Source organism: Ochotona princeps, chromosome 18 (genome assembly GCF_030435755.1).
Source record: "Ochotona princeps isolate mOchPri1 chromosome 18, mOchPri1.hap1, whole genome shotgun sequence".
In the NCBI taxonomy this organism is placed as follows: domain Eukaryota; kingdom Metazoa; phylum Chordata; class Mammalia; order Lagomorpha; family Ochotonidae; genus Ochotona; species Ochotona princeps.
The window spans coordinates 31,255,708-31,283,153 of NC_080849.1; the positions used below are offsets into that span (position 1 = coordinate 31,255,708).

A 27,446-nucleotide genomic window follows, 5' to 3' on the forward strand; every position below is an offset into this window, starting at 1 on the left:
CTTACTTTTTATTGTACCTTCAAAATTTCTTTAAAAAAAGTATATTATTATCTTAAAATTTCAAAAGAGGAGACAGGGCACAGGTCCTCCTGATACAGGAATTCTGATACAAGTTAGCCATCTAGAGCAAAACAGAATAATGAAGGTGTAACCATAGACCTGGAGAAATGATAGAAAGATATTCTACTTAAAACCCAATGATTCATCATGTGTATTTGACAGTTTGGTATGATGATCTCTCGCAGATTTTGTGTTGTCTGTCTCTCATATCTATCTCATTCCCCTGGGAAAACTTGGGTACCCCTCAATGATTTTAGATCCCATAGCTCACACAACCTATGCATATTTTATCAGAAAATATCTTCTCCTATCTCAAAACCTACATATACAATTATATTCTAGACATTTCATATAATAGAGGCATCGCAACATATTAAAAACCAAACTCAATTCTTACCCTGTTTCAGTGGGCATCATAATTTGCCACCAGGCATCCATCCTAATATATTCATAAATATATTAATAATAAGAATTTATAAAAAATAGTTTGCTCATGTTTCTCCAACCTCTTACCTCAATCATATCAATTTTATTTTAGAAGGTGATAACACATTCTAAGCCTTAAGGTTCTAGACCCAGGTGACTTAAGACAATTTATTTCCTTTCCTTATTAAAGAAATATTGGTAAGAAGAATGAAAGCTAACTGAACAGGAAAAAAGACGTGCTAATTCTGACCACTGGAAGGTACCAGAAGAAAAGGGAAGAACTGTATTTTTCTAGGAAACAATACAGAAGTTTTCAGTGGAAATTCAATATACAGAAGGGAGATGCCAGGGAGCATTGCAATATTACACATTCTCACAGCAATGAGCAGTAACCTGCCAGTGACTCCCACAGGCAGTAATTGGAGGGGACATCTTCTCAGAGCAAGGCACCTGGAAACCAGCAGGGAGGAAACACTAGCTTTATAAGGTGAGTAGAAGCTGCTATGGCCCATGGATGACCAGAGAATTTTGTCAGAGAAATAACCATGCAGTCTCCACTGACTCTGAGACTGGATTCAAGGACTGGCTGGGAGTAGGGATTCCTCTTAGACACGCACTGTTCCGGACTTGACTTCCCAAGGCAGAGCAAAGAGCAACTCTTTTTAGGGAGCTCACTCTGGGAATATTACACTTCTTTCCATCAACAGGAGGCTTGTGGATGGAAGGTGAGGCTTGAAGAAACAGTGGATCCCTTGTATCTTATGGCTGAGGGCCTCCTGGGAGTGCACAACAGAGTATGTGATAGTATGTGGCTGGTCTTTGGGAAGTTGCTTCAGAGGCTTGGAACTCTATGTTCATACTACTTTGCAAAGTTTAGGCACTGTTAGCTTGCCTAAACGGTGGATTTACTTTGGCAGAGAGGGGTTGACATTGCGATTACACCAGCTGGGATGATGATATCCTTCCCTCTGCTGACTGCAGAAGAGACCTATCATGCCCATCTTGGAGTATCACCCTAGAACCTTGTCCCTCCTGCACTGGACAGTTTCCTGGCCCAGCACAGCATATGGCTCTGGATAACCACTGAAGGAGCAGACTCTCCACGAAGTCACAGAGGCATATTTCAAAGATAAAAACGTATCAGAAGAAAACCAACAAGTGTTTGCACAAATGTCTGAAAATAAATGTAGAAACAAGAACATGGAAGATAATATGGCTACCTCACAGGAACACAACAACACTTCAAAATTAGAATGCAAGGATGAACAGTTGCTGAAAAGGTTTCCAAAGAATGATGCTAAGATTACTTCAAAACAGAGAGGTAAATATGTGACTTGAAGAAATCTATACAGGACACAGATGAAAAACTCTGTCATGAGGTCAAGAGACTGTAGTAAAAATTGAAATATTAGAAATGGATTCAGTAGAAAACTTAACGACAGAAATGGCAAGGAAAGAACTTCTGAGCTAAAAGACAAGTCCTTGGAAATATTCACTAAAAAAAAGAAAATCAGGAAAAATAAAAATAGTGTTATAGATTGATGGGATAGTATTAAAACAAACAAACATATGTGTCTTAGACCTTGAAAGTGTGTAAAGACAAAATAGATTAGAAGGTCTATTCAATGACATAAACAGAAAACTTCCCTAATGTGGACAAAAATAAAGACATTCAAGTACAGAAAGCACACAGAATTACCAGTAGACATGATCAGAAAAAAACCTTCACCATGGCAAATTATAGTCTGGCTTACCACAGTAAAACCTAAAGACAATATTCTAAAATGCATACAAAAGAATGACCAGGTTACCTTAATAGGATCCCTTAGTATACTCACAGTTGATTTTTCATCAGAAACCCTACAGTCTAAGAAAAAATAAAGAGACATAGTCCAGATCCTTAAAAAAAGAAAGAGAACCCCTTAACCCAGAATATTGTACAGAAAGACTCTCATGAATACAAGAAGTGAAATAAAACCCTTCCAAAATACACAAAAGAATTTTCCACCCCTTGTCAAGCCATACAAATGATACTTAAAGATGTGTTATATGCAGAAATAGAGAAAGAGCATCATCCTGAAAGAATGCAAAGGCAGAAAATTCTCCTGGGAAAAGTGTAAAGGAAATCTGAAACAAACAAGGGGAATATTTATGGGAAAATAGTAGGATCAAGAAACATACTTCCTCAATGAAGATACAGACTGAAAGTGAAAGTATATTTCATGCAAATGGAAAGCAAAATGAGCAGGGATAGCCATCTAAATACCAAAGTAGACTCCAGCATAAAACATGTTGAAAGACACAATAAGAGAGCATTATGTAATAATTAAAGAATCAAATTAATAGGAAGATATTAATACAGTAAATGTATATGCCCCCATCTGGTTATTTAAAACAAATTTTAATGACCAAAAGGGAGACACAGGTTGCAATACAATCACAATCAATTACTTCAACACTCAACTGGACAAGAAAATCAACAGTCAAAATAATCATCAAATAAACAAATTCATCAAGTGAACATATACATCTCATCTCATATCCTCAGGAAACATAATTTTACATAAGTGCATGCATGGAACTTTCTCTGGCATAGAAAACTGGAAAAATCTATGACAAATATTTGGATTTCTGAAAATACAGTCTACCAAAATTGAGTCATGAAAGACAAAGAAAAGCTAAATAGGCCGATAACAAAGACAGCGATGGAGTCAGTTATAAAGATCCTCTCAATAATGATAAAAGCCCATGATCAGAAGGCTTCAGAACTAATTTCAGCCAGACATTTAAAGAAGAATTAATGGCAACACTTCTCAAATTATTCAAAACCATTCAAATGGAGGTAATCCCCACAGACTGCTCCTATGTGGCCAGTATCACCTTAATTCTAAATTGAGAAAAAGGTACGACACGGAGAATTATAAATGGTTATCCTTTATGTATTCAGATGCAAAAGTCCTAATAAAAAATACTAATCAAATACAAAACACATCAGGTAAACGCCACAAGATAATGTCACAGGCAAAGACTTCTTGGAAAAAATCCCAAAAGCACAGGAAACAAAAACAAAATTAGACAATCAGGAAGTTTCTGCACTGAAAAGGAAGCATTCAACAGAGGCACCTGATCATAAGGGAGAGAATATTTACAAACTATTCTACTACGAATGATTAATATTCAGGATATATAAGGAGCTCAAGAAACTAGGCAATTCAAAAAAATCCAGTTAAGCTTTGGGCAAAAGCCATGAACAGGCACTTTTCAAAGGATGAAATATGAATGTCCAACAGACATATGAAAAGTGCTCAGAATCATTAGCCATCAAGGAACTGCAAATCCAAGCACAATAAGGCTTCATCTCACCTCAATTAGAGTGGCATTTATCTAAAATTCAAAAAATAGAAAATGCCGGTAAGGATTTGGGGAAAAGGTACCTTTTTTTAAAAAAAGATTTATTTATTTTATTACAAAGTCATATATACAGAGAGGAGGAGAGACAGACAGGAAGATCTTCCAACCGTCCGGTGATTCACGCCCCAAGTGAGCCGCAACGGGCCAGTGCACGCCGATCCGAAGCCGGGAACCAGGAACCTCTTCCGGGTCTCCCATGCAGGTGCAGGGTCCAAAAGCTTTGGGCCGTCCTCAACTGCTTTCCCAGGCCACAAGCAGGGAGCTGGATGAGAAGTGGAGCTGCTGGGATTAGAACCAGCGCCCATATGGGATCCCGGGGCATTCAAGGCGAGGACTTTGGCTGCTAGGCCACGCCGCTGGGCCTGGAAAAGGTACCTTAATCCACTGATGGTGGGAATGTAAACTAGCACAACCATTATAAAAGACAGCATGGTGACGCCTCAGAACTCTGAAAATACATCTACCATATGACTCAGCCATCCCACCCCTGGGAATTTACTCAAAGGAAATGAAATCAGAATTCATAGGAGCTATGTGTACGTCTATGTTTATTGCAACTCACTTCACAATAACTAAGATATGGCATCAATCCAGATGCCCATTAACTGATGGCTCTAGAAAGCTTGGCATATACACACTATCAGATACTACTCAGTCATTAAAAAATGAAATTCTTGTCTTTTCAACAAAATGGATACATCTGGAAACCATTATGTTAGTCAAGTTAAGTCCTAAAACTCTGTATAGACAAAAAATGGGTATCTTGCAACCTGATTATTTAGCTCCTTTTTTACGCTCCTGTGGAACTGTAGTCTTTTTACTTTTTGCTTGTGGAATATTATGGTTAGTTGTACATTAAGGCTCTAGTCAGTGGAGACTGAAAACATGTTTCTGTGAACATTAAAAAAAAGGAAAAGAAAAGGAAAGAAAAGAGAAGAGAAGAAAAGAGGGAGGAAAGTATGATTATCTTCCTAAAATTGTAACTATGAAACCTATGAAATCTGTTCTCCTGTATCAATACTTTCTAAAAAAAATAAAGAAATGATGGTATGCCTAAGCAGTAACATTAAGTGTTGTATCAGCATTTCTGGTTTAAAAATTAAGATGGAAACACTTCTCCTGTGTGTATGAACAAAGAAAAATACACTTGATTTTTGGATCCAGGTAGCCATCGTATAACAAGATGATTCAGATTTAAAAGGAGGGCAACAAGATCTTTTAAATACTAATGAGTCCTTGACACTGCAAGACCAACAACCAGAAGCCATCTCTTTACATTAATGTCAGTCAGTTGGACTGAACTTTCTGTTACTTGAAGTCTTACATAAGGAGAAAAAAAATTAGATATGAAACTAGATGTAGCAATGTTATAAAACAAGAATAAAATTATACTCTAAATTATATCATAAGCCTATTTATATTTTGTGATATCTATACTTGTATATAATACCATATATCTGTCAAATAAATTAGCTATTTATAAATATAAATAAAACACCCATGGAAGCTGGCATAAAAAACACTTGGCATTGTCAAGATAAATGGGAAACTTCCTATATTTTAATTAAAACTTGACTTTATATGCTTCCAACGTTGGAGGTCTTATATGACTATATCATGCTAAAAACAGGAAGAAATTTGGGTGGTCAATAAAAAGAAACAAAAGACCTAAGAGTTTCTAATTTTGTAGAAACATACATGCAAGCATTCACACAGAGATACTTTCAATTATTTCACATATTTGTGGAAATTTCCACTACCTCCAAAAATCCTTATAACCAGACATTTCCACCTCATCTGTACTTAAGTGGTATCCATCTCCACTTGGATACTGGACAGGTGGAAAGAACAGCAGCATTTCTGATAGCTTGTCACCTCAAGTCACCTGTTCACTTCTTCAAGGTGAGAGGGTTGACTTACCTCAAACCAGAGCAGAGGAAGAGCAAGAGACCAATGCTCTAAATTTCTTGGTATCAAATGGTGATAGGCTCAAAAAGCCACTGTGTCTTTCCAAATTACCCTAGGTAAAATTTCCAGTCACCTCCACTCTTTGTGCAACCCATTCCATATAAAATCTGTCATTTATTCCTCACATCCTGGGTTGTAAATATGTCCAGAGCTCATTCCTTTCTTCTTGTTTCCAAGGCCAGAGCTCAAGGTCAGACCTTTATCTCCCATCTTAATTAGCATAACTGTCTCTTGACCAGTCTCCCTATGTCTTATATTTTTGCCCTTTCATCATTTACAGGGCTGCTGGCTCCTAAGAGAAAAACAATGAGCTTTTTTTTGCTCCTTGAGGCTTCTTCTGCTGCCTATGTCCAGGCATTAAAATATTTGCTTAAATTATTCTATTTAATCCATTTCTCATTTAAAAAATATGTGCAGTGCTCACTGGTTCCTGAAATTTCAACGTGTTCAGCTGGCAGCCATGGCATCAAGTTGTGGACAATTTGCCCCTTCAACAGAGAATCCCTACATTGTCCCACATAGTTGGCTCCAGTTACAGAAAACAATGAGTCTTTGCACTGAGTTTCAGAAAGTGACATGCCCTCCCATTGGAAAATTATTTTTCTTTGTCTTTGTGTAAGACATACCTACCAATTTTTATCTTCTGCACCATAAAATCTTGTGTAGTATGACAGTGGGATTCATTTCTTCATCCACTGTACCCTGAGAGGTCATTTATAGTTCTGTTTTGACACTATATGACTCTATCTGGTCTTACACTAAATTTGATATAGACTTACCCAGTTCTTAAACTTGTTTCCTGAAAATGAGCAAAGTACATTTCAGCAGGACCTCTTCCTCCTCTGTCACTCCTCCCCAAGATTCATTTATTTTCTCCCAGATACAATCATTCATTGTGTCCACCATATTTGGCAAACTAATAGCACACAATACATACCCAGTAAATTTTTCCTGAACAATTAAATAACTTCCCAAGGGACCAAGGGTTATTGAGTTCAAACTTACACCTTATTCAGTTCTACTTCTTATAGTGAAAAAATAGCAAACATATAATCCAAACAAGTAAATGAAACTTGTTACAGCTTCAATAAAACGTTAGGCTTAGATATTAGTTTCTGGGCTTATCAAAACATGTGTGTATACTTAGGACAATTGATCATTTCTTCATTTCAAAAATACTTGTTGAGTAGCATGTACATTATACCAAATCTTACCCCTGGACCTAGAGACGCAATTGCAAATGAAATAACCTTCACATACGCTGAAGTGATGGAAACAGTTACACATATCAATAATCAGTCTCCCTAAAAAGTTTTTATTAAGACCTGAATTCTATTCTCAGTCACATAAACTTTTAAGTGGAGAATAATCCACGGCTCCTCTCCACACCTTGCTTCAAGTGTAATTTGAAAAAAAAAAATCTAGAATTTTTCCAATACAGGAGTTGGGGGTTAGGAAGGCAGAAGAGAATAGGATGATGATGTTGATGATAATGATGGGACTGTATTTTCCTCCACTTCTTTAATTTTAACACTATTCACAAAAAGCTGTTATTATGCCTTTGGAAACAACTGAAATTGCTTTCTAAACTATTCTTTGCACTTTCATGTTTCATACTTCTAACAGTCCATTTCACTACAGCTAGAGTAATTTTCCTGGAAAGCAATGGTCCTATCACGTTGCTGCCATTCTCCAACGCCCTTGGCAGCATGCATTACTGATACCTGGGGGACAGTGTTCAGGCTTCTTAATTTCTACCCAAAGAATCTTTCAAAAGCTATTTCCAGTATGTTATTCCAGAACATTTGTGCTGTTCTTTCTACAATTCAGAGTCACACCAAATTAGCTTTTGATGTGGTATTCTCCCATCATTCATTTAATTCAATTCTACCAATCTCCCAAGATCTAATTCATGGGCTCTAAATTGTTTTTAACTTTCTTTTTGCATATCAAAGTGCAACATATTTTGCACTTTTTTCTCCAAAAACTTACACATTTCTATCTTTCTATCTCACATTACAGTAAGATAAAGTAAATTTTACTTACATAGAATACATTTGATAATTCATTCAATAGCAGTTAAGCATTTACTGTCTTATTAACCCCAAGCACCAAAAACATACTCATATTCATGGAAAATATTAAACATTTCTGTTAACTAAAAACAAACTTCCAAATGAAAATATATCAGAATACTTTTGCTAACTATGAAAAAAAAAACACACCTGAAATGGGATTTGTAGCCAATTGTTTCCCTATCATATTTAAGTATCTATGAAAGGAATAAGTAAGTTATTAGAGAATAAAATCAAATAAAAATCTAAGAAAACATATGCAAAGTAATATGGAAATACTGAATCTGTCTTGCACATTTCAATTCATGGATGGACTTTCAAGATAGAAACTCATTAAACCAAATGCATCAAATCCATCAATTGGAAATAAAATATAGCATCAGAATTTACTGGAATAAGAATCACAAGGGGATTTTTTTTCTAGATACAACTTAATACATTTTCTGAAATTTAATAAAATTTCATTTGATGATTTCTTTTCTCCTTTCTTTCCTGAAGAAACAGCTTTAGCAGATGATTGATATCTGCTACTACAGGCTTATTATTATATATCTTTATCTTAGAAGCTTTGCAAAAATATACTTAAAAGCATTACTGCTTACTCTAAAAGAGATAAAAGTAATTATTTATAGGCAATCATATTCATAATGATAGACTATCAGAAATCAAATGCAAACATAAATTTCAGATGCCTGCTAGAAAGAACTGAGAATAAAAACATTTACATAATTTCGTAGAAACCCTGGCTTTTTATTACCACATTTCAATATTCCCTCTGGGCAAAAGAGCAGCTATTTCAAAGATTTATTTGATAGTGGCATGTTTGACTTCTTTGTTTCCCTTTCCCAGTGTGGGAAGATCTACAGTTTTGATTCTACCAAGATGTACTGTATTTTAAGATTTGATTTGGCTCACCAGTGATAATAAAATACGGCTTTGTTTTGGTAAATTAAATAAACAAACCACTGATGGCTATGTGTATACATATCTATGTGTATGTGTGTGTACATATATACACATACACATGTGCATGCATAAATTATGCAAACACACCATAGTAGATCTGCCACGTCACAATAATGTAATTAGTGACTGATATCAAATGTCTCAAACTTTCACTTACCTGCCTATCCACTTCCGGGAGCAAAAGCAGGAGGTATTGTTGAAAATGCTGAGGTAAGGAAGCAAATGTATGTTTATTTATTAATGCCCTCAAGTTAGTGTTGACAAGAATAGATCCTGGGGTTTCTATGTCAATGTCCTCAGCTTTGGTCCATTTCAAGTGTCCTGTGATGACAAGAGGCATTAATTTACTGTAAGTTGAGGAAAATACTTAAGTGAATGTACACACACAGACACACACACACACCCCTATACATTGACTGAACACAAGTATTCAGTAATGTTTAATTCTATCCCTTTTATAAATATTTCATAAGAGAATTCCCCAAAGCATCTTCCACCATATTTCTGTCTAGCCTTAGATAGACCCTTAATCCTGTATGTTTATTAACCAAATGTAGCAACAAATCTTGGTAAGTGTTTTAATGATGAACTTGTAATAATAGATAAGCATTCTGATGACAAAAACGCAAACAGTAACAATCATAAGTTCCAGAAGACCTAGAAACGTGATCAACAGTGCTGTCGATTTTTTTATAGAGACAATGAGAGTTGTGTATTCACTTGGTGTCCAGCAGAGCAACAAGCATTGGATTATTTCAGAGAATTTCAACTCAGAGTATTTCTGAGGGTCGTATTTTTACAAGCAATCCCTTATTGAAACATCAGCTCCAGGGTCTGACATGCTAATATGCATTGAACGATAATTCCACAACTCGCGGCACATGGGCCTCCACAAGATATCTGTAGGTAAGGTTCACAACTCAGAACCATGACTTACTCATACAAGAAGATAACTGCCAACAGTTGATGTAGCAACAAGAACTGCTGTTCTCAGCTACTTGAGCCAAGAGAACTACTTGAATGTGATTATGCACAGTACACTTTTAAATCAGATCTTAGCAAATCACAGCCCATGAGCTATATCAAATCCAACCCTTGTTTTGGTAAATAAAGTTTTCCTGGAACACAGTCATGCCCAGCTGTTTATGTATCGTGCAAGACTGTTTGTGCTACAACGCAGATTTGATATACTGTGACAGAAACTGCTTGGCCAGAAATGTACAGTATTTATTCTTTCGGCCCTTGATGGAAAAGTTTGCAGATTCTTCCTTTTTAAATAATCAGAAGGAAGAAATTTAAAAATTATATAGAACTAGAATAAATGAATAGATTCCCAACAGAATTTCTAGAAACAAAAATTTAGCACAGTGAAGAATTATCAAATAATTAACTCACAAATTTGAAAAAGTATCACTGAGTATTAGTACTAAAGGATGAGTCCCAATAAAATAAGGAAGAATCCTGGGGGAAATAATGAGGACTTGGGATGTCTGTCTATAGGAGCTTCAGAATGAGAAACAGAAAGGCATAGCAAAGAGTACTTGGATAACTAATGAATGAAATCCAAGTTTTAGAACTGAAATAATGAGTTCTCCGATGAGGCAATACACCAAACCTCAAGAAATATAGACATCCATCCCACTATCATGTATGTTGAAATCTTTAAACACCAAAGACAAAGAGAAAAGCCTAAAAATCACTTCAAATGTGACAATTTTCTCCAGATGGATGACGGTAATCTGAGCAGAAACCTTACTTCCAAATAACAGAAAAGAGTGCACTGTCTCTAACGGGAGAAGAGGAGTAAGGCCAATCTCATTTAATCTGTATCTATCCATTATCAGTGTACAAGCACATTTTCAGTACTGAAAACATCCCTCAGAGAGCCTGCTGAAATGTTCACAAAGATGTCCTTAACAAGTTAACTGTGTCAAGGAAAGGACGAGAGAATGCAGAATCACCTGTGAAGTAAATGACTTAAAGGCAGGATTATCCCAACACAAACATGAAAGTGTAAAAAGTAATCCTAATAGCTAATGAGGATTAAAACAAAGTGGAAATCAAGCCATCGACAATACGTGCACGTAATGTGGGAGAGCGTGATGAGTACAACAGAAATTTGGCATTGTTTCAAAACAACAAATATTGCAAATTAATGTTTTGTTAAAATCCTACAGGTAATCATTGAAAGAAATGAGATCTACAGTTTCCAAATAAATGGATAAAAGGAAAACTCAATAAATCAAATGGAGGATATAAAAGCAAAGAACATTAAAATTAAGTCCGATAAAATCACAATAAATATAACAGATTTTCACATTAAACTTAAAAAATATAACAAAATTCAGCTAGAAACTGCTTTTAAGGGATATATTTAAGTCAAATCAAGGGGAAAACATAAGATTAAGAAATAAAAAAATACTAAAAAGAATAAGAAGTAATGCCACAGAATTAAAACCAACAAGATAAATATTTAAAAGAAAATTACTGGATATAAGAAAAATCATTCCTGAAGTACACAGTAAATAATGTATTGAAAATACACACTAACCTTAAACCTGCATCCAATCCAAAAGTATACCCTGAGAATGTAAAACTGGATAATTTAAAAAAAAAATGACATGCTACTAAAATATGATATACCAACAAAAATTTCTTAATAATACAGAAGATTGTAATCATTCAATAATTAACCATAATAAATCAATTAAACACAGAGTACTGCACTGAATTAATAGAAAAAGCATTTCTATGCTCTCAAGGAACGATTAAAAACATACACACAACTGGCCACTGAGCTCCAAAAATATTAAAGATTAATATGACACTTCATTTTTCTGCAAAAGGAAATAACAGATACCAATCTTTCAATTTTCCATACAGCCAGTACATACTGGAATGTTTCAAACCACAACTGTATTTCATAAGTTATAGAGAAAAAATGTGTAATGCATATCATAAAATATTTGAATTATAAATAGAAATGCTTAAATTTAAAAATACTGCTTATTTGTTTAAACGATAAATTGTATTCACAGCTGAAAAAATTAAAAGGCGTAAGTGAAAAATCAAAAAATCAAATAAAGAACAAAAATGCAATAAAGAATTCTAACAACAGGTATCCATGAAATATAAAAAAAAAAATGAAGCTCATCAATAATTTAAACTTGTATTCTCATTAAATTCACACAACAGACATCTGTCGTAAAGGATGACTCATATGAGCAAGAACAGGAATGCAGGACAGGAACAATACTAGATAGGACAGGTTTAAAAAGCAGATATAATTACTATTAAAAACACTTTAAATGCATAATATTTTGGTGTTTCACAATATATTTGATGGCAAATTAGTTTAAGCTGATGGTCTGCATTTAACTTAAAAATTGAATTCCTGAATAGACTTCTAAAATGTTAAAAAAAAAAAAAACTGGTTCAATAGGCAACATTGTCATGCTGCATATACACACAAAATTTCAAATAATGAACAGCTTTAAATATGAATTATCTGTTGCATAAGAGATTTATTATTCTCTGGATTTCTTGCATTATTTAATTTCAGACAAATTCCAGCCAACAGTTAAAAAAAAAAATCTTTCCAAGTCTACGTATAAAGTTAATATAGCTTTGTTTCACAAATAAGGACAAAGGAAGATAGCATGTGAGAATCTTATTGGCCAATCTCACACAACCACAAAATAATGCTTAAATAGCATCCACTTTTTTATAGCTTAACTTTTTTTAAAGATTTATTTTAATTATTTAACAGGCAGAATTACAGAGAAAGAAATACAGAAGAAGATGAGAGGGAGGGGCCAAGAAAGAGAAAAAGAGAGAGAAAGAGAGCCTGCATTGGTTGGTTCATTGTTCAAACGGTTGCAATGGCCAGGCAGGGGTCAAGCTAAATCCAAGAGACAAGAGCTTCTGCTGGGTCACTCACAAGCATACGAGGACCCAACCTCTTGCGTCTTTTGCTTTTCCCAAGCATACTGGCAGGGAGTTGAATCAGAAGTGGAGCAGACAGCACACAGGCAGGGCCCACTGAGGATGAGGAAGCTTTATCTTTTATGCCCCAAAGCCTAACTTCTTGCAATTGAGTTGACAGGTTCTTTTGCTATCATCTATATTTTCTATATAGTTTAAAAATATCATAATTAAGAGAAAAACATATCACAAGAAAAGTTAGAAGGACTTTTCTCAGAATACAAGTAAAGGTAATTTCAAAAGGCAGAAATATCCAATAGCAAAGAAACAGTTGGTTTCTTTACTAACAGTTTTAGGAAGGGGTTCAGGTCATTTATTGAAAATGACTGTGATTGGGAAGGCCTACTGAAGAACTAAGAAAAATGTAAACCTTTTGAAACATATAAGGAGTGATGTGTGAAGTAGTTTTTACACTATTACTTTTTAGTACTGGTTAAAGTCTTTCAGAATAATCGTAGGAAAAATAAGTCTCTAAAAGACATACAGACTTTTATGGCAAGGCCAAGAGAAAATCTATCTCAAAGATATCTACCTAAGAAAAATAGATCTTATAATTTTAGGGAAAGACAGAGTAGATGAACTCAATTTGTTGCCACAGAGGATGTTGAATTCCACTTTAATTATTCTTACACATGTACTCTTAATTGGCTTAAGAACAATCCAATTATATAAGATTGTCTTATTTCATTAAAGCAGTTACCCAGAGAAGAAAATTCTGTCTCTAATTCTTGATGCTTAGCCTAGAGGATCTGATGCAGACAAGGGAGGACATAAAAGAGAAGGAACCACTAGCAAATGGCCAACATGACAGTCTATGCCATACAGCAGTACAACAGGATGATACCACAATGAACATTACGGGCAATGTGCTTAATTACAGCGAGGACATTTTTCTGTTATTCTGGTCAGAAGTTGGTTTAGGACTCCTATTTTGAGCGAAAGATGCAGCACTGCAACATTTGTTCATCAGTGGTAGTCTGCTGGCTTCAACACTCAGCCCGTGGAGCAGGTAATGTGCCATAAGGGGAAACCCACACCCCATTTCAGAGTGCCAGTGCTGGAGCCCAGCACTCTGCTTCCACTCCATCTCCTTGCCAAGCGGATGCCAGTACTTAAGCTCCTGCACTCACAGAGACCCAGATGGCGCTCCTGAGTCTGGGCTTTAGCCTGGTCCAGCCCCGGCAACCGGGTAACTGAAGCCTTTGTAGAATGAAATGTGTACATGAAAAGTTTCTGTCTTCTTCTCATGCACTCTGGCTCACTCTTTCTCTCTCTGACTTTATCTTTTAAATAAGTAAATAAACGCCAGCATTAAAAAACCTATAGGGATATGGTTAAACAAATGGACTATAAATATGAATTTTGATATTATACAAATAATACAACGAACTTGCAGGTAGTAGGAACTGTCATTATTTCGAAGCCTTTTATAATATATCTCCTAAAATTGAAAATATTAGATACTAACTTTTTCATAATTTTAATATCTTTGGAAAGAATTTGGAAACAATCTTTAAAAATTTTGTATTTTTACTTTAACTAAAATTAATTAAATGCAGTACTTTAACTAAAATGTCATAACAGACTTTTTAATATGATCCTTGTCTGTGGATACATTAGAGAGATGTCAAATAATGTTTATAAAACAATGGGGATGATTATTTTTGATGACATAATGTGGAATTATTACTCAATTTTCATTTTCATTTTTCTGTCTTGATTTATTTAAGGAGTGTGTAACATTTTATAAACCAGCAAAGCTATAATTCTTCACTACCCAAAGATTAAGCTAAATAAAATACATTTCTTGGAATGAATCCCAGAAGTTGGGCTCAACGTGGACATTTATTTAAACCCCTTCAGAGGCATCAATTAGAAGCTTAAATTTGTTTAGCTAGCACTTTTTAAACTCTTACTGTGTGACTGGGGTAGGAAGAAGTATAATTAAAACTGATTTAGGTCAATGACCCAGAAACCAAGGAACTTACATGTTAAGTAGTAGAAATCTGAAAAATAAACACAGGGAAACAGGAAGGGAGGAAAAGGCAGAACAGACAGGAAACTCAGGACAGTAAAACTGTTCTAGCCTGCCATGGGGGATGCTGGGGATGTGACACTGGGAGCCTCCACAGCATGTGTAACACCAAAGCTGAACCCAATGGATATGGTGACTGGCTGATAACGATGTGTTAACGTACTTGCATCCAGTGTAACAAAAACCCTAGCATTATGGGAAAGGATGCTGGGAATGTATCAACCTGTGCCTGTGTGGAGTAGGTATGTGTATGCTTTGTTTCATTTTGCTGTAAATCTAAACTTCCCTTAAAAAATAGTTTCCCAATTACACTGAAAGGCATGCAAAACAAGTGATAAGAAAATCATTATGGAAATTTTAACTGTTTACAAATCTATGCTCTAGAGCTTTGGGCCATGAAGACAATGAGGTGATAATACATTAGGGTTATCTCAGAAAACTCCTTTGGGAACATTTTACATAAGGTTTAGCCTGTGCCAAGACAAGGTGAGAGAGTATTAAGGCAATTGATTCCGTAAGAAAAACCAACCTCAAACTCCATTTGCAGCCTGCATCTACCCTCCAGCTCACCAGATGACGTTTCCAATGTTAGGTTATTGGGCTGCCTAAAATTTACTGTTATGTTAATTTGCAAACCCTATGAAAATAAGAATAATAAACATTGTGCTAACATTGTTACTGCTGTGTTTATGCAAGAGGGAGAAGCAAATTTTGGTTTGTTTTTGTTTTACTAGAACATCATTAGCAAATACTACAGCAAATCTTTATTCTTTACATCTGTGTTCAGCCACTTTGAAGTCAATTAAACCAGAGCTACTCAGAGAACTTTCAGTTTTAATACATAACCTTAGGTAAGTGTAAACAAAACACCTAAATCAACAACAGTAGTGTTTACTGATGTAAGCTCAAAAGACCTGTAAGAATACCATCAGAAATAAAATGACTAAAGCATCCAGAGGATACGGAAATTCAACATTATTATGACTCCTTACTTCATGTTCTTTAGAGTGCCCAAGGAATCTGTTAGAAAAAAAAAAAATCACAAGAAAAAGGAAATATGGGCTTACGCCATGAAGTCTGATTTCGATTGGATTTTCTTTCTTTCAGGATTATCAATTTTAATTAGAATATGTTACTGGCTTTAATTAAGAATGGTTTAAATAGCTTAGAATTTATAAACAACAATCCCTATCTTCAGCAGGCAAAACAGATGAGAGCCACACTGCTGAAACTCTGGGAATTACATGTCTGATGCAGGTAAGAAAAACAGGAGGAGGCGCTGGCTCTCTCCATCTGCTGGCTGACGGGCAGGAGGGGAACCCTCCCTTGCATTGGTTCTGCTATTGGCTATATACTGGTTTTTAAAAGAAAGACCTTCCTCAAAGCACATAATTTTTATTCAAAGGAATATAAGCAGGTTTTTTTTTTGAAGATTTGTTTATTTTTACTACAAAGTCAGATATACAGAGAGGAGGAGAGACAGACAGGAAGATCTTCCAACCGTCCGGTAATTCACGCCCCAAGTGAGCCGCAACGGCCAGTGCAGGGCTGATCTGAAGCCAGGAACCAGGAATTTCCTCTGGGTCTCCCAAGCGGGTGCAGGGTCCCCAGGCTTTGGACCATCTTTGACTGCTTTCCAAGGCCACAAGCAGGGAGCTGGATGGGAAGCGGAGCTGCCAGGACTAGAACCAGCGCCCATAAGGGATCCCGGGGCATTCAAGGCGAGGACTTTAGCCTTGCACTGGACCAGAATATAAGCAGTTTTAACACTACACTGAAACCTACAGGATACAACATTCACCTAAACTGACCAGCCACATCATTAATTCATTCAAAATGTTTTCAAAGCCTAGTAAGCAACAGAGAAATGAAATGGAATCCCTGAATTAATGTTTATAACGTAGAGGCATTAGCCTTAGCTAGAGGTGTCGTTGCTTTGAGACCTAGCCCCTCGCATCTCCCATGGTCTAAGGTATTCTCGTTTATCCTTTACAATCAGCCACTTACCTAAAGAAATTTAGTGAACTGAGGGAGTGGTTCAGCTAGCCCTATAAGGTTCTAATCACAGGACTCTGGAATCATTGCCTTCCCCCACAGAAAAGAAACTAGATGAACAGTATTATCTCAGGCTAGCTTTGTTTAGGAGAACTCCAGGTCTGGGGCAAGATAACTACCATTTGACTGCAACTCCCCAGACAAATGAAGACCAACTGGTCATCACACACACACACAAAATTCCCTGAAATGCACAGCATCATTGAACAATCAAAGCAAGATCAGGAGTATCACCGGTCAACTACAAAATCAACATGAGCTTAGCACCCGCCTCTGAGTTTCTAGCTCAAGCACTAATAGCTTTCACTCCTAATCACTTGGGGAGCCTGGGAATTAAGCAATAGTTATCTGGCTCCTTGCTTTGCACAATGCAGGCGGATACCTACTTTCTACCACCAATCTAGTATCAGTGATTGGCTTTTTGGGTGTCAGGCAAGCCAACTCAAGTTTGGGGGTTGTATCAGAAGGCCATCAAGTGAGGTTGTTCTGTAGCAGATACAATGGATGCAGCAATGACTACAAAGATGGAGGGGGAAATCACTGTTCCCCAGGAATGAGCACCTTAGTGGCAAAAACAAGAGCAGAATATCCATAATTATGTTTTATAGAGCAATAAATATCCTCATTCCAACAGAATACCAAAGATATCACTGTCTACAACAGAGGTGGGTTGTCTGGAGATGGTTCTATTCCGGGGTCTTTAATTCATTTTAAATTTAAATTGTTCATATGACACTACTGGGTATACACTGGAAGCTTTGTAAGTATTATTGACTTTGCTTGGACAAAATAAGCCATTTCCTTCTTGGAAACTGCCTGCATTTTGACAATTTCTGTCTTAACTGACATATTTTAATTCCCACCTTTTGTTTCTCCTGTTTGAAATGGCCTCAGAGTCGCCAGTTCTCCCATATGTAACTCGGGCACTCACACTGTCACAAGTAATGGCAGACTTGCGTGGCATACACTGTTTCTACTCCTCAAGGCGGCCTCCAGTTGCAAAACACAGACTGGCTGCTTTGACATTCGGGCTCTGGAGTAACCTATGGCTCTGCTTGAATTCATTCATGAACAATGCCCTAACTCTTCTCAGCATTAGCTTCCACAGGTGTAAAACAGAAATAGTTCTATTGTATAAAATTGAAGACTTCAATGAGATATTGTGTATCAAAATACCTAGATCATTTCATTAAATATGAACAGTGGTATGATTTTATCTCCTCATTCTGCCATTAAAATGGTTTCATCATTTCTACTGTTTTGTAGTCTAAAAGAAATCCCATTAGCAATCATAACTGTCTCTTTGGTTATCTTTTGAAAGTGCTGATGAATCAGTCATGACATACACTCTGGCAGTCAGTCCTGTTTGTAAGACGTGACATGCAGAGTGGCATGCAAGATTTCCTACACTCAGCCTTGTATGCTCATCTTTGTCTCCCAGTTGACCCTCAATGTGAAAAAGAAAAAAACCCTAATTCTTCCTCTGCATGGTTATGAATGTCAATGTTACAATCAGAATATGAGAAACCTCAACTGAAGACACAAGCCCTCCTGGGTTGATGACGATACAAACAGCACATCATCCTGTTGACCTCTGGGCCTGCAGTTGGCTTAGTAAGCAAACAGGGAGGTCCCAGGGCCTTGACGTTTTACACTGGTCATGTGACACTGAGCATGCTGAGGCTGGTGGCACACGGGTTTCTCATTAATGTCCACTGAACTTTAAATCTTTAGTACATAGTAACATGTTACTATTTTAAAGACATAATTTAAATCATTTCTTATAATTATCCCACTATAATTTTCTATTTGCAAGGTTACTTATATTAAGAAACTTACTTTGCAACACCTAGAGGACTAAAATAAATATGTCAATATATATATAGTCAATATAATATATATATATATAATGGTGGTTGCACACAAACACAAGCAGATATACATTGGCCTAGGCTACTGACCCCTGGAAATAATGAAAACTAGGCATCTTTGTTATAACGAAACCTCATACTATAGCCTCAGAGGTCTCTTATAGGTATTTAAATCTTATTAAAAGGCTTGCATTGAAAATATGTTCCTAAAATTTAGTAAAAAATCTGAAGTCCTCACCTTAAACGCGCCAGGATCCCATATAGTTGCCGGTTCTAATCCCAGCAGCCCCGCTTCCCTTCCAGCTCCCTGCCTTTGGCCTGAGAAAGCAGTCGAGAACGGCCCAAAGTCTTGGGACCCTGTGCCCGCGAGGGAGACCTGGGAGAGGCTCCAGGCTCCTGGCTTCGGATTGGCTCAGCTCCAGCCATTGCGGCCACTTGGGGAGTGAATCATCGGATGGAAGATCTTCCTCTCTGTCTCTCCTCCTATCTGTATATCTACCTTTCCAATAAAACTAAATAAATCTTTTTTTTAAAAAAAAGATATTCTAAGTTGCCAGGAAAATGTGGCAGAACCTGTTAACAGAGTCCACATCGCTGAATTTATGGTTTCTATCAACTATTTTACAAGATAATATCAAGAAATGAATTATCATGATTATCCCTATTTATTGGTCAACTGAGGGAGATAAGAATAGAAACCTTAGGTTCAGGTCTCTTGACATGGTAGAACAGCCAAAACTCACAATGTGCAGCCCAGGATATATATTTTTTGTCTTTTTCTGTTTACTACTCCTTTCCTGTGCGTGGCTCTGCTGAGCTCCTGATGAGCAACTTCAAGAAGCAAAGCGTATCAGAGAAAACTCAGGGGCGATGGGCAAGACCTGGGGACTGAGTCCAGCTCACTTCTTAGCGATCCCATACTCACTTTCAGGCACCTGGGCATGTTTTTAGCGGCACAGATTGAAAAAAGGCAAAGCAGTTCCATCACAGAGGACCTTGATGACAACGTTTTCACCACTTCAATGAATCCTTCATAAACACTTGCATGTCCTCCCTCATACAATACATTCCCATCAAGTGACACAATCACACACAAACAACGCTCCGTCTAAGATGGAACCATCAGCAGGTAGCTAATGACCTGGACGCACACTGTGAGTTATCTTTACCCTCTGCTTCCTCCAATAATATCATGTGTAAATGGACAAACAAGCCCAAGAACAGACGATTGTAACTATGCCTCCTTGTTTAGCAACTCTTTTGGTTTAGATATAGGTATTTAAATTTCCTTATTCAATCACTGTTTTTAAAAAGCCTTCTGAGAATTTCCCATGATATATTGTTAAAAAAAACATAAACCTCTAAAACGTGAAATGTCAGTCTGTTGAACAACACTCACCTAAACCAGACTTTTTTAATCTTTTTAAGTGTTGATTTGTTTGTTTTCCAGTGGGAGATTTTTGCCCATGTTTCATTTCTTTATCTGAACTGTCTGCTTCACCATTTTTAGATTCGGATCCTAAAAAAGGAAATAGTTATTATGCCATTATCTTCTTCTCACTGTCCTTGAAAAGAAAAATCTAAAATTGTTTCAAGAACCATAGATAGAATCTCCTTTTCTAGGAGTTAACACACTACCTTTGGCCACAATCTGATTTCCCTGTTGGATGTAAAGAAAGAAGCCCAATAAATCAATCAAACAGAACAAAACGCAAGAACAGATGGCCTAATAGCAGAGTCAAAAACACGTTCACCGATCTGATAGCTTTTAAAATAAATAGAGTCAGATCTACGGTAAGAACACACGAACAAGATTGAGCAATACTATCCCACTTAGAGACAATACAAGACAGAGACAGCAAGATGAAGAAAACAGGGGTCTTGGGAAGAGGGAGCAATCAGATCTTTATAAATAACCCTGTGCTGAAGCAGGAACAGAAAATGCAAACGTTCATCTATAATAAATAGAATGGTACACAGCTGATACAATGACACGGGGTAAATTATAAGAAAAGGTCAGGGCTCCGCTGAAGTGAGAAGAATATTGCCGGAACAGAAAAACTAATAAAGGCTTCCTCGTGTTGCAGCCCAGAACAGCAAAACAAATTCACACTCCGAAGAACTCAGAAGAATTACACAGCAGCATGTGGCCCACGCGTAAAATTCCCGATTCAAACAGAAGCTAAAGCCACAACAGTGAGCAGCTTCCTCCCCCACCCCACAGCAGCACGAGATTTCCTCATACATCTCACCAACACCAAATGAAATCATTTGAGCATAAGAGTTGGTGCCTTTTTTTTTAAAACTGGTAAATACTCTAGTTTCTGAACTGGAAGACTCAATGGTATAAAAATTGGAAATCAAACCTCAGTGGCAGTTACTATTCAGAAAAGCTTCCTAACATCTCTCCCAGGGAGGACGTCTCCTCTGGGAAGCAGTGGCCATGCCCGGGCTATCGGAGCTCTGTACCTGAAGGTGAATCCGACTGCTCATCGGACACCTTTAATGGTGTCAAAACAACACGAGGCACAGTCTTGTTGACCATCATTGAGACTCCATTTCTTCTTTTCTGCTGCTGCCTCAGAGCCTACAAAACATGATAATAAAAAAACAGGATTTAAAAAAAAACCAGCCAAAATGCTTTCTCGTGATTGAATTAAATGATCTACTTGCGCATAATTAGACAGAACCTCTTTATGAGACTCAAGTTAAACAGAACCTCTAATGTGTCAGAATCTTTAATAACCACCTTGATGTCATTCTCTCCCAAAAGTATAAAATCAGGCTTTGGCGAAGACTATAAATCCGAGGCCACTTTCAGTGTAATTTTGACAGCAAAGCAGCACTTAATGGTTTGCTCTACCTTAGCAGCCTGGCTTGAGAGCCTGTGGAAGTTGAAACTATGACTCCCAAGGAAAATAAATGTAAAATAAATGTTTCCAATCCAGGATAAAAATATATGTGTCTGCACTTCTCTCGCAGGTGCATCCTCTCCAGCGCACTGCTCAAGTCAATCAAGTGTCATCAGCATGTACAGGATGTAAGGACTACAGTACCAATGCACGCACTCAGCCGTGGGGAGCACTGCACCAAAGCACCGAACATGGCAGGAATCATTGATTTCTGTGAAGGGAATCAGTCCTAATCTTGGAAACCTCGCAGCACTTGGCTTCTGTCTGCTTGACTTTGGGTATTAACCTTCAGAACACAGACATGATGGGGTTTTGCAAATCCAAGAGGGGGAAAAAAAGAGATATGGAATAAATCTCTCCAAATGGGAGTGACTTTGTGTTTCATAAATGAATTGGCCATAGGGATGATAATGTAATAAAAGACATCGAAAAGTTTTGAAATACAGCTTATCTAGTTGATCAATATATGCAGAAAATTACTTTTAATAAAAAAGGTCTTTTTATGTATGGAACAGCCATTTAATTCACAGGCACAGGAATGTTAAAACTCAGAAGGTTAAAAGTCTAGCTGCAGACAGTCTCAGATCTTTTTTATTCTTGAAATATCTAACAATCACACAACGTCTCAGTTACATGTTAAATGTGCTTCGATCAACAGTTCCCACAATCTGAACATACTGCACTGACTCCATATCCGCTAGTATCAAAAAAAGCTGCTATTTTATGTGCAAATGGCATTAGCTTGTTGACTCTAAGCTTTTGTGATCAAATAATTTCAAATGATTATAGATGTGAAAAACTCAACATTACTTAAATGAGAGAAGATATTTTCAAATGGAATTTAATGTCAGAGGAGAAAGTAAAGGCTTGAGCAAATCATTATAAATGACATGATCACAAATGATAAGACACTGCCCATTTGGTTCTTATATCTGTTGAGCTTTGATGAAGTAATACCATGGGGATGGGAATGAGAAATGCAAAAATTAATATTCTCACTTTTAGCCTGCTGTCAATAACAGATTTAATGTAAGCATATGTGCTATGAAATATTCAAAACATTTACTCTGCTCTTCCTTTGATGTGTATATATAATTGCACATAAATTTTGCATTAATCTCTTTAGACTTGTATAAGACTTAAAGCACTTATCAGACATTAATTTATAAGTTCTACAATAAACAGTACTGTAAGTCTATCTTTGCCCACTGCATAAGACTCTATAAAACAATGAAACCTACACAATGATCAATTTTTACAAGTATAAACATCATAGATCTTATTAATTATATCTCTTGATAACATGTTAAATATTTAAAAACATGCATGTGCATGTGTGAGGTTGGGAATTCACTTAGAAAACATGAAGCCAATATTGAACCCATTTGAATGACATTTTGTGAACATGTATTTCCTACCTAGAATATCTGAACAATACTTCTCATTATAATATCCTTTAAAATACTGACATGCAACACTACTTTTTTACAGGTGATTGCAACTAAATGTCTACCAGAGATTTAAAAAAAATTGCTTTAAGTGCATTACAAAGATCTAGAGGTTTTATTTATTTATTTATTTATTTATTTATTTATTTATTTTGGTTAAAGAATAATTCACTAACTAGAGTCCAATATGTTGGAATCTAAAAATCAAAGATGGAATGAATTTTTAGAGCATGTGTGATGAATAATAATTAATGTAAAAAATATTTGGTCCTCAATTTCTAGATCTAATTTCTAGAATTAATTCAAGTACAGAGAAATTGGTAATCAAATGTGGATAAAAACTGATTGAAATAAGAACAAAAACTCTCGGCAATTTTGAATTCTGACAGTCAGACAAAGGAACGCTAATCAACATTAAGAAATATTGATTTCCTACTAAGAAAAATGTCACAATACCTCACAGTTCAATATTTTAAAAAAATACTAACTGCAACATTATGTGGCTGCAGATAACCAAAACTCAATGCTCACCATATATGATATGCAGTTATTCTAAGTGTATTAAAAAATACATGGACTTGTTTTTTATTCAAAAAATAAAAACAAAAAGCAGGCACACCCAAACAGCATTTATAGGAGCAGATGAGTAAAACTGAAGTCTTTGTCTACCATATAACTGGTAAAACAACAGGTTGCCAGATAAACTCAGCCATACTGCGGGTCAGTTGTGCAGATGTTAAAGGGGCCTCTGGACTGACAGTGTGTGCCAGATCCACAGTCACTGTAGATTAATCTGGGGTTGCCTTGAATATCCCAATCCATCTGATCCCAACCAACAGAAAGCACGATTTACCTAAGAACACTGGGCACACCCTTTAGGCAGATCAGCATGTTGCAGTATGGTAATGTTGACTTGTTTGAGATGTCTGTAATCGTTCTGGCTAATGTTAAACTCGAACAGATCCCACCACTTTCATGCCCATGAAGCAGTCGGTACAGAGTAGCTGCTTTCTTGTGGGAACGTGTTTATACTGCATGAAATGAGGGCTAGCCTTTTGCATAATTTTAAGCATATGCAACTTCACTTCTGCAGCTATCTGCACACCTATTGACTCAAACACTTCAACACAGACTTGTGAACAATCTTGAATGCCTTTCGGGTCAGGCAAGCGGGGTAAGACATGGACAGAGGTGAAGGCTGAAGTGAGCGGGAACACAGAGACCCCATAAGAGCGGAAAGCTGAAACTCAAGGGGTGCATTGGGTCTAGATTTTTAGATGAGTCTATTTTTAAAAAGGTATGAAGAAAAACAAAGACAACTGCACCAAAATAAGTTTGAGGTGCAGATCTTTGATGCTTTGCAAACAATGTTCCCCAACCCCCATGCCCAAAATAAATGAGTCTAATCACTGCTCAGTGTAGGTAATAAAATCCATTGTTCTCTAATGTGAACTGGAAAGAAGCTGGGGCTGTTGAGGAGGGAGTTGTTCTAACGGCTGTGTGATTCAATGACTACAAGATTGCAATGTCAGAGAAAGATATGACTAACTAGCTCTGTGATGCTAGGCAAAGTACTTTGGGAAACAGAGACAGCAGTGCTGGCAAGAACAGTATTTTAGCATAGTTCAGAATACAGAGTAAATACTCAATAGAGTTTTTTTTATTATTATTTATAGGCTATATCCATTTTGCAAAGAAGGCAGTTTCTGAGGACCCACTCTCCTTACTGCAGTATTAGCGTGCCGATTCACAACCATGCGTATATCACAAATTTTCTTTAATTAGTTTACACTTTTCTGAAGGACTCACAAGAAAGCATGAAATACTACTAGTTATTTCACGGGAATATAAGTGCTAAGAAAGTGATAGCAGTAAAATGAAGCAGGGTAGTGGGCGCCAAGGGAATCAGTCTAGGCTGATGGGACAGGAAAACCTCTCTCTGGGAGGCCAAAGGGTTGATGAGACTTACAGGACAAGAAGAATCCAGCTGTGTAAAAATGGTGGGGTCCAAGTCAATAAAAACAGCAGTAGCAAATGCCCTAGCAGGAAGGATCTCGGATGGTTCATGGAACAAAAAGAAAGCCAATGTGGTTGTAAAAGAACAAAGACCAGTGATTTTACAGAGATGGCAAAGAACTTACCAGAAACAGCTGCTAAAGGTTTATAGGAAGCAGAGGATTTTTATTCAGAGTAAAGACATCCCCCTCCCTACAACTGGGAGTGCCTACGCTAACTAGTCAACACCAAGGATGGAAAAGAAACAGGTCAAAGAGAAAGCATGAGGTGTCCCTCCAACAAAGGCCTGCTGTTTGCAATCATTTGGCTAATATTCAGAAGGTTCCACTGCATGGAATGAATTGAATCTTACACCCCAGGCAAGTCTCTCCATAATTCATATCATCTCAAATTTTCCCTTTATGTGCTCCTGGTACAGCACTGCCCTTCACATTGGCCCTTCTCTCTATCCCAGTCACTCCTGCCTTAGCTACCTGAATACTTTATAAACCACCTTTACCTCAGTCTTCTCCAACCCCATCATTCTGCATTTTTTTTTTTCTCAGAGGGCATAAACATCGTTCAGCAAGTGTGATGCCATTGTTTCCTCCTCCCCAAACTAGTGGGTATGTCTGATAAAACCAAGGATTTTTGTCCACTTTGTTTACTGACACAGCCTTGAATACAAGAGTACCTGGAATATATCAGATGCTCACTAAGTATTCACTGGGTCAAAATCAAAACCTTGACAAACACATTTATCAGGGACAGGCATTTTGTTCAGAGGTTAGGATGCCTCTTGGAATGCCTGTACTCCTGCCACTGCATAGCATCTCCTCGGCCCACAAATACACTCAGGATCCTTGCTACACTACACGGTGTATGGCTTTACATTTTGTTTCTGTTCAGCCACTGAGGTCACTTCTGCTTTCAGAATTCTCCAGATTTCATATCATAATCCTTAAAAATACAAGAATTTACTTACAAAGGCAAACCCACATATGTGCACACAGACACAGGCACAAATAAAATAGAATTAAAGGGTAAGTTTATTTTGTTGTGACATATTATGAAATTTAAGCAAAATGTGTGTGTGTGTGTGTGTGTGTGTGTGTGTGTGTGTGTGTGATTTTGTCTGTGACTATTTGGGTAAAATCAATGTGCCATCTGCTGAGTCCTCTCAGTAAGTCCTCTGGGGCTGTGCCTAGCACCTCCCTTCAAAGCAAGATACACTTTATCACGTTGTCCTCAGCTTGAGCTTTTGCTAAAATTCCAAGAACATGAGAAAATTCCCATTTTATACCATGATACAAATATCTGCAATTTAACTTCTAACTGCTAAATTCAGTATCTCTGTTAGGAAAATATATGACTCTGTAATAGTTAAAAATAAAAAGGGGGAGGCATATGGCATTGCAGTAAAACTGATGCTTGAACGGCTCCATTCTGTGTTAGAAAGTCTGAGCTCCTCTGCTTACAGTCCAGCTAATGAGCCAGTATTTGAGCTAAATTACTTATGTACCTGTCAGCAATGTGAGAGACCAGATTAAATTCAGTGGGCGAAAGATCTTTCTTTCAAATAAAAAAAAATTTAAAAGATAGGATCTTTTGCCAGAGAGCAAGATGGTGGCATAGGGTGAGGACCAGTTTAAACTGAAGGAGAATAATTAGCCAGAGTGAAGCAGATATGAAAGATTCCAGGAAATAGTACAGGCCAACGGCAGGAGGGCACCTGGAGACCCGTGGACGCAGAGGGGCAGTAAAGACAACAGAGAGGTGTTACAGTGACCAGACACACCAGCAGCGATCAGCTGTCAGTGATCCGTGATCTGAGCTCTACTGGTGACCAGGTAGGAAGGGAATTTCACCAGGAGATTAGCAGGTAAACCCAGGCAAAGAACCGCCTATCATGCTGATTTGTTTGCTCTGACCACAAGCAGAGGCAGAGCCACAGACCCCAGGCAGCGGTGCAGAGACAAGTGGATTTCATGGCCCAGACCCCTACAAGTCCACATCAGGTACCTTTCAGTGCACTGTGACAAAGGTTGTAGGAACAGAGGGACAACAGCAAGCTGCATATGAGGTAAGCCCATAGCAAACTCAGATCCAGCTCAGCACATTGCACTGATCCCACAGGGAAAACAGTACAAACTTCGCATTCTAGTTTGCACTCAAAATAGGTCTACGGGGCACCCAGGCATAACAGCCAGCAAACCCAGAATGCCACTGGTGCTACAGAA

The 27,446-nt window shown here is 37.2% G+C and overlaps 1 protein-coding gene across 1 annotated transcript in view; it reads right to left on the reverse strand.

Annotated features, from left to right (window-relative positions):
* The window catches only part of ASXL3 (ASXL transcriptional regulator 3), a 107,015-nt gene that overhangs the window by 53,586 nt on the left and 25,983 nt on the right, over positions 1 to 27,446 (reverse strand). The window contains exons 4-6 of the mRNA XM_036493603.2: positions 21,321 to 21,438; positions 20,251 to 20,370; positions 9,064 to 9,227 (exon numbers count right to left, since the gene is read on the reverse strand). Coding sequence (XP_036349496.2) covers positions 9,064 to 9,227; positions 20,251 to 20,370; positions 21,321 to 21,438 — 402 coding nt within the window. The remainder of the gene's footprint in view (positions 1 to 9,063; positions 9,228 to 20,250; positions 20,371 to 21,320; positions 21,439 to 27,446) is intronic.